Genomic DNA, 8,393 nt, shown 5'->3' with positions numbered 1-8,393 from the left:
CATCCTTTGCTCTAAGACTAAGGACAATGTCAACACACCCATCGGCCATATTTAGTTTTCTTCCCGAGGGCAATAATCAAATATTGATCATATTTTTTTCTAAGGGCGATGATAAATAAACATCGGCCATAGGTGTTGTCCGTGTATTTCTTTGAGCATGCTATTATATCAGAAATATATTCTAGTATCAAATGCACAACTATTTTTATCCATCAAATATTTCAGCCTATTTCAACATGTAAACACAGTCAATAACAATATTCTTGAAATGGCCATGACAATTGATCATAAATATTATATCCTTTTGCAAAGCCAAACTAGACCACGGAATTTCATGAAACGTGCAAAGTCAATTGTGACAGATAGGGACACAATTTTTGCGAGTCACTTTTGGAAAGAGCTTTTCAAATTGTACCAAGTTGATCTTAACTTGACAACTGCTTACCACCCGGGCAAACAGAGGGAGTCAACCAATGCCTTGAGATGTTCAGTGCATGATTCTCCTAAGAACTTGTCACACCAGATTTTAAAGGACAAAATCGGATGCAAACTATATTTATGCCAGGATCAATTTTCATACATATAGTGACATCATCAGTGTATAACAAAACCATGTTTATTATATAACTTGTAATATTCTTACAAAAGAGATATAAAGTCTTGCAAAAGCACATAAGCGGATTTTGGTGCTATATAAATGATGTCTACATGACTGTGCATAACTGTGTATAATTGTTTGTTGTTTATATTAAATTGTGCAACTATGTTCATGTCTCAAATTATACTTAAAATTTTATATCAAAATTACAATTGTATATGTGAATTTACTGTTATAATGCAAACCGTTTAAACTGTCTAGTCAGTCGGTCTAAACCGTCCAACCGCGCTAAACGGGAAGTGCCTGATTGTTTGGCATTTAGCTACGATAACATTGGTATTGTGAAGTGCTAACAGCGCCAAGCATTTCCATTTACTTTTAGGCTATAGGTAATGTCCAAATATTTGTCACTCCTATATTTTAGGTGTTTGTTTTTTCAGGAAATCTTGTAATTATTTTTTTTAAACAGCTGATAGCAGTCAAAGGTACCCTGCTGCCAGCGAGGCAGCGACCCCACGACCCAGGGACGTACCGGGAGTAAGGCCTTGTTTAGTTTCTCGCTCTAAAGTTTAGTTCCTATCACATCGAATGTTTAGCCATTGTACATATTGTAACTAATTTATGAGATGAATTTTTTAAGCCTAATCAGCCCACAATTTGGCAATGCGGAGCTACAATAAAACTACAGTAGCATGTGTTAATGAGAGATTAATTAAGTTTAATAAATTCGTCTCCTAAAATATCAAGAATTTTTATAATTTATTTTATTATTATTATCCATGTTCCTAAACTTTACGTGTGGTTTAAACGAGCCCTAAATCCCACACGCCACGTCTCGTGACTCGTGAGAGAAGAGACAAACGCTGAGTGCCGCAGGAATCGGCGAACTCGAAGACCAATTAATTTTGACCGTTGTGAAGCGACAGCCCCAGTTTTAAAGCTCTCTTCCCCGATTCCATTCCATCCCCTTCCTCCACCGAATCTCAGGAACTAGCCGTTGGCCGCTGCCGCTCCCATCCACGTCGCGCCCCGCCCCCCATGGACTCCGCCACCGTGGCGCTCGCCAGCCCCGCCTCCGACGACCGACGGTTCTGGGACCGCCTCCGCACCCGCGTCGACACCATCCTCGGGGACCGCCGTGACCTCCCACCAACCGCCGCCGCCTCCGGTGACCCCACGGTGATAGCCTGCTCCTGACGAATTCTCTGTTTGATTCCTGTGGATTGAGTCGGATCCTGACGTGCTCTGTGTCTCGGGGGGCCGGGGATTGGCGCAGCGTGTGGTGGAGTCCGAGCGGGGGAAGCGCCTCCGGGAGGACTCCCTGATGCTCGTCCGTGGCCTCGACTCCGTGGCGGCGTCGCTGGCGCAGCTCTCCGACACTCTCACCGCCGCGCAGAAGGTTTGGAGCCCACCACCCCCTGCTTCGATTTCATCGTCCTCTTCTTCGTCGTGATACAGTGTCTGTGATCTTGTTGTCGCAGGGAGTGAGTGCTCTGGCGACGTGCTCTTCCCAGGCGAGGGGATGCGAGGGAGGCGCCTGCCCAGAGGAGGTGGAGGAGGAGGAGGAGCCCAAGGCGAAGCGGATGTGTGGCGGCTCCACGGAAGATTCTCCACGGAAGGGCCTGGACAGGAATTCTCCGGCCGCTGGAGAGGAAACGGCGGCTGGTCCTGATGGTCCGGGGAAGGGGAATGTCCAGGCCTCTGCTGAGGTCGCACAGAGCACTAACCTGAAGCGGGCCAGAAATGTAGGCTGCATACCACTTGTCCTCTCCTTCTAGTATGATTTTTGTGGCTGATTTTGATCCATTTTGTGTTTGAATGAATCTGCAGCTGGCCGTTTCAATGGCAAGCAGAGCTGCTGCACTTGCCAGGGAGCTCAAGAACATCAAGTCAGAGCTGCACTTCATGCAGGAGAGGTGCGGTTTGCTAGAGGAGGAGAACAAGAGGCTCAGAGAGGGATGTGACAACGGAGTTGCCCCTGAAGAAGATGACTTGGTAATGGCACAATGACGAGTGCTTCTGCACTGGAGGATCAAATAAAATAGACAGACTAATTGCAACATTTAGTATTATATATGATATGATGAATTGTTGGTGCTTTTAGGTAGGTTTTGTTGCTATTTTTGCTGAGCATACGCATCATCTTTTGCAGGTGAGACTGCAATTGGAGGCTCTGCTTGCAGAGAAGTCGCGGCTGGCGCAAGAGAACGCCAACCTGACGAGAGAGAACCAGAGCCTGATGCAGCTGGTTGAGTATCACCAGTCGACATCCCAGGATCTGGATGACTCCTATGAGGATGTTATGCAGGGGATACGGCTTGACTTCTCGTCGCCGCTGGGGAAGATCACCGACGATGAACGGGAGGAATAAGATGGGTTTTCCAAAGATGGAATTCATTTGTACCAGGTGCCAACAGTAGGCAGTTTTTTTTTTCCTAAGTGACCACTACCGGTGGCCAGTTTTTTATGTTTCTGAATTCTGACTGATAATAATCATAATAATTTATATACAAAACTTCTCTGTGTAATAATTTATCATAAAAAATTTATATGTGACTTCTGTTTACACTTTTTCATGCTGGATGCAATAACAAATCGATAGATCAGACCACCTAATTAGGACTATGATGCATCTTGCATTAAGGATAATGTTTCTGTAGATCACGACAAGTTTACATAAACAAATTCTCGATAGGGATTTATAAGATTCATTAGTCTTGGGAACACAGGAAGTAAATGGATTTGTAATTTCTTTCATCATACATAAACCAGTGTTTGCAAAAGTATAGATGTTACACGACGTGTAACCACTAAACAATATTGCTCTCTATGCTATACCACCTAGTCAAGCTCTACAGTATCTACTTTGATAACGAAACTAATTTACAGCCAGGTTAACCAAAACTAATCAGAACATAATGGCCAAGTGGACCAAAGTAAGCATCATGAGCAAGCTATCATATAAGGCTGCTGGTGATGAATTGTTCAGGGGTCTCAACTGGGAAGCACCACCTGGGTTCCTTGTTTCCTGAGGAGAGTAGTTCTCAGTGGTTGAAGATGAGAAACCTGATGAATTCCGGGAGTTGATGGAGAGAGGATTTGAACTATCAGTATCATAACCTTCACTCCATACAGAACATCATAAGAAAATTTGTTTGGGACAAAATGGAGTAATGCATGTTTTACTTACAATTAAATTTCTTCCATCCAAGAATTTTCCTTTCTCGATCGAACACCACACGAAGACCAGTCATGAAATTTTCTGGGAAAAAAGGTAAACTTAAGTTGTATTCAGTGTGTTTATTTACCATTTTAGGGAAAAACGACAAGTTTTCAAAAAACTTGAATGATTATTTCAAATAAGGTAAACTTAAGCTTGAATGACAAGTTCACCATTTCTTTAGGCAAATTGAACCACGTGAGATTATTTCACTTGGATACTTAAAGGACGACGGCAGTAGAAAATTCAAAGTAAGCTGGAGAAATAATTATATAAATTTCAGAAGACAATTTCAATTTAACATAAAAAGAGGTACTTCCTGGCTGATAATGTCATATCATATCTAGTTACTCAGTAGTTAGGCAAAAAGTTTTTATTCATTTTGAATTTGACTAAGTTCCGCAATTTTTTTATATTCTTTTCAAAAGAAATGCTTTATTTTTTTTTGTCTCAATAGGTTCAAACTCTAGTTTAACAACAGCATTAATAAAATATCAAATTTATCAAGAAAAACATCAAATTCTGTTTGTTCACCAGTACAGTAATTAGTCTAATATTTACAGTACAGGGAATCCTTTTGTTCTCTTCTCTTCTACTTTCAATGAACAGCTGCATTCCTTCCTTTTAAAAGGAGTTTAAGCAGCCTAATAGCTGCTAGTACTGGTGAAACACCACCTGGGTTCCTACTTACTTTCATGTTGCAACTACCACCAGTGATCAGTATGATCACAACTTCTGAACCAATATGTTAGTAGATTTACCCCAAAGAAAATCAATATGTTAGTAGACACTAAGTAATGTCATGATCATACAGAACATGAGTTTCTACAATTTGCAGACAGAAGAGAATATGTCTAGGACTTCGATCACATAAGTCAAGAAACACCATCCAATTGAAATGATGTCCACATGTTGATATTGGCAATACTAAGGAATAAGTAGTTCACTCAGATTACTTTTCCAATGTATAGCATTTGCAGCCTTTGGAGGCAGGAAAACTGGAAAATTACCAAACATTGTGGTTGGTAAAAGGCAAATAATAAAAATTGTGGAGCATGAGAAAATTTTAACGACTGTAAGGAAACAATATAGCATTGCAGCAATCACCTACAAGTATCTAATACTAGAAATGATATAGAATAACTAAAGAGTTACAAGATGTGCTTACGTCCAATAATGTTGAGCTTCCTGCTCTTGACAATTGCCAGGCAATAAACATACTCATGTTCCTGGAAATGTCACATACAAATGGTTACAAGATGCTATGACACAAAGACATTATTTCAGTCTCACACTATATAGATACAAATAAAGAATCATGATCTCAAAGTACCTGAATGGAGATTACTTGCCCTGGATCAATAACAGGAAACAGACTTCCAGTAACTGTTCTTAGGATTATATCAGGAATTAGAAATCTTGCTTCACTAGAGCTGGATAAGTTTAGCTTAGATAATTATTTTATCGTCTAATGGTAAAACATATAATGTAATGGTTGAGTATATAACAATTCAGAAAATAACCTCAAATCGTAGCAATATTCAAAAGGAATGCTGGAGTCAGTAGCATGGCGATTTGCCTGAACTTGTGCATGAAACTGAGAAAGAGGGACACAGAAACAGTTACATGGAAAATTTCTGTCTTTATGACCAGAGACAAATTCCCATTTGGTGAAAAAATCCTTGTCAATTTTATGAAAGACAAAATCATATATCAGATGTTTTACTTACACTCTGGGTAATATAAGTATACGCTGGGTCTGCCAAGTATGTGAAGGAGGTACCAGTGTCGAAAATAGTAATGAAGTCCAAATCTGTTGGTTTATTTCCAATAGTAATCCCACTTATAGTGATGGCATATGTGGGACTGGAGAACACGAAATAAACAAAGAAGGAATTAGATGTCAAGTGGTGTGGAGGTTGATGTCAAGAGGTGTCAAGAGGTTGCTCACTGTTGTTGGTTGATGTCAAGAGGTGTCTCTTCTTGGTCTGAGCTGCCTTGGTCTCCAAAGCTGATTCTCCCAATACCATCACGACCAAAGCACATCGAGAAGGAATTAGATGTCAGACCTTTCTGTGCTAAAATGCTGGGAACTGAAACCTCATCTATTCCAAGTCCAAAAAGACCATTAGGAGCAGCAGCATCCAGAAATGACCCAGTTTGAGTCTGTCCACAACTAATGAATAAAAAGTAAAAAAGTTCTTCAGATACTGCATGTAATGTATTTTGTAAGTAGATCCAGATTCCAAAGAAATTATTACCCAAGCATTATTTGTGCCTTGAGAATTTGAGGATGGGCATTCTCTGTTGAGAGATAAAGCACATCCTCAACTAAAAATCCAGAAGATGATGTGCCCGCAGAGACATACACCATCTTGTATGGACATTGCAATGCTGTGGAGCATTCTTTTTGAAGATCACAAAAGTTGCTATTGCACGGAATTGCTTTGCTAGTTGATGACATACCAGGGATGTAAAATGTAGCCTGAAACTCAGATGGTGACATAAAAGGATAAATTTCAAAGAACATACATGTAATCAGTTCCAACATAAAAAAAAAATACTGTCATACATCAATTTCCAGATCAGTAGTTCTGTATGCACACGAACCGTGAGAGAAATAATAGGAAAGAAAACTGCTATACAACACATAGTGAGAAGTGGGAAACAAAGAAGTTCTTTACATGCACAACTACAAAACAGTGTTCTTGAGCAACAACAAACAGTTTATGCATCATCAATCTACTTCGTATACTGTAAACATATAATGAATTCCCACCCCCATACATCAACGTGTAGCCTTTCACACAGCATGCTAGAATATTAGTCCCTTTTACTAAATGCAGCTTCAAATTCTCTTCACTGTGATGTATGCTAAAAAATTATATTAGTACATAGCTTCTATAAACATCCCATTTTACTTCCCTTTTTACCGAATTCAGCTTCAAATTTTGTGTTCGATTACGTTCATGACAGCAGTATGGAAGTGAAACTCACTAGGCAAATAAACACATTTTCAGATGAAAGAAATTATCATTAAAGCCCTTGCTGTTACATTGGTTTTAGATAATGGATAAAATCCGGCTTTGGACCTCTTTAAAGAAAGGCGTCGGTCTAAAATCATTACAACGTCTGATGGACTCACTAAGTTTAACATTAGTCTAACCATGAGCCTCCTCAAAGCCTTGCTGTTACATGAATAGGCATATCAGAAGATTATAGAACATTAACTGTAATACAAACCTCACATGTCACAGTTTAGTCTTGCAGTATGACAAAAATATTGTTAGGAATGCAGTTAAGCATAACACTTGCAATTTGATTACCTAATTACAACATCGATAAAAGGGTATCAAGAGAAACAGATTAAGAATTATCAGTGTACTGTCCTCTAACCATGAAGCTAGTTACTCTGAAAACAAATAAAGGCAAGATACAGCACAATTTTAACATGCACAAAATCATGAATACACTGAACAATTCATAAGTTGCTGAAGTTGGAATCCTTGCAAACACACGCAGTGTGAACTGACGCTCAGTTCTGAGTCCTACACCATCTCCAAACAGATCAAAAGATCCACAGAATTCTGATGAGAGATGAGTTCTTACTGATCCAGAAGCTGCAGTCGCTGGCGGCGTGCAGCCGTCACACTGGCAAGGCAGCCAGAAGAGGTCGCTGCCTGTGTCCAGCGCCACCATGAACGTCTGGCCCGGTGTGCCAACGGTCACAAGAGCATAGTGCAAACTACACCAGAATCCAGAGAAAATTAATTTTCTGGTGAAATTCTCAGACACGGAAACGCAAGCATACACAATTCCGACAGAGACAGAGAGAGGCCTTACAATCCGAGGTTGCTGACCTTGAGGGTGGCATTTCCCTCGGCGAAAGTGAGTGGAGGTGTGCCTCTGCTACCGCCTCCTGAAGCCGACACCGCGCGGTGGCGATCGTGCCCGGCAAGGGCGGCGACGTACGCGGCGCTGCCGGGGGCCGGCCACCCGCCAGGGAGCGCGCGCCCTCGGGCCTCCGCCCACCGCCGCAGCGGTGCGGAGAACCGGTGGTGGAACTCCAGCGACGGCGCAGTCGAGGCGCCGCCGCCGCCGCCGCCGCGGCCCCAAGCAGCGGCGGCGAAGAGCGGGAGCAGGAGCAAAGTGCTGTGGAGTTGGGAGCTCATTTGAGAGGTGGCCGCATGTGATCCGGCGAATCGGAGCTCGGATGAAGCTGCTTGGGCGCCGGGAGCGGGCGGCGGCGGCCCGGCGGCGTGGTTCGCACTTCTTCGGCGACAGTGACGGCAGCGGCAGCGGGGGCGGAATTGGCGGGGCGGTGCGCGCTGCGCTGGTTTGGTCTGCTTTAGATTGTCGCTTTGCTTTCAGATCGTGGGTGGTTAAAGACCTGTTACGACTTTGGTCTGTGTCTGTCGGAATTTCCTTCTTTAACTTTGGTAAATAATAAATCTAGTAAGTACCCATGTGATTTTTGTTTTCAGAAGAAAACACAGACCTACAAGCGGGGCCGCTGTACTCCATCTCGTGTGGACCTTTCACCCACCGGCTCCCCATTTTCTTGTCATTTTTTGG

The 8,393-nt window shown here is 42.2% G+C and overlaps 2 protein-coding genes across 4 annotated transcripts; one reads left to right on the top strand and one right to left on the bottom strand.

Annotated features, from left to right (window-relative positions):
- The first annotated feature begins 1,525 nt into the window (after positions 1–1,525).
- On the top strand, positions 1,526–3,110 carry LOC136498398 (uncharacterized). Its single transcript, XM_066494333.1, has 5 exons — positions 1,526–1,777; positions 1,875–1,997; positions 2,080–2,343; positions 2,429–2,593; positions 2,751–3,110. The coding sequence occupies exons 1-5, from the start codon at positions 1,637–1,639 to the stop codon at positions 2,967–2,969; spliced, it is 912 nt and encodes a 303-aa protein (XP_066350430.1). The 5' UTR covers positions 1,526–1,636; the 3' UTR covers positions 2,970–3,110.
- A 176-nt stretch (positions 3,111–3,286) lies between these two features.
- On the bottom strand, positions 3,287–8,182 carry LOC136496615 (aspartyl protease family protein 1-like). Of its 3 annotated transcripts, none has more exons than XM_066492339.1 (10): positions 7,662–8,182; positions 7,428–7,563; positions 6,080–6,303; positions 5,770–5,994; positions 5,549–5,684; positions 5,342–5,415; positions 5,152–5,251; positions 4,987–5,047; positions 3,789–3,860; positions 3,287–3,718 (listed from the first exon to the last, which is right to left on the bottom strand). In XM_066492339.1, the coding sequence occupies exons 1-10, from the start codon at positions 7,988–7,990 to the stop codon at positions 3,507–3,509; spliced, it is 1,569 nt and encodes a 522-aa protein (XP_066348436.1). In that variant the 5' UTR covers positions 7,991–8,182; the 3' UTR covers positions 3,287–3,506. The 3 variants fall into 3 exon arrangements, with proteins under 3 accessions (XP_066348436.1, XP_066348437.1, XP_066348438.1); XM_066492340.1 differs by having other exon boundaries at positions 3,287–3,664; XM_066492341.1 differs by having other exon boundaries at positions 7,679–7,835.
- Positions 8,183–8,393: the final 211 nt, after the last annotated feature.

This window comes from Miscanthus floridulus, chromosome 12 (assembly GCF_019320115.1).
Source record: "Miscanthus floridulus cultivar M001 chromosome 12, ASM1932011v1, whole genome shotgun sequence".
Classification (NCBI taxonomy): Eukaryota; Viridiplantae; Streptophyta; class Magnoliopsida; order Poales; family Poaceae; genus Miscanthus; species Miscanthus floridulus.
Note: the sequence above shows the minus strand (reverse complement) of the source record. Positions and strands in the feature narration are given on the sequence as shown.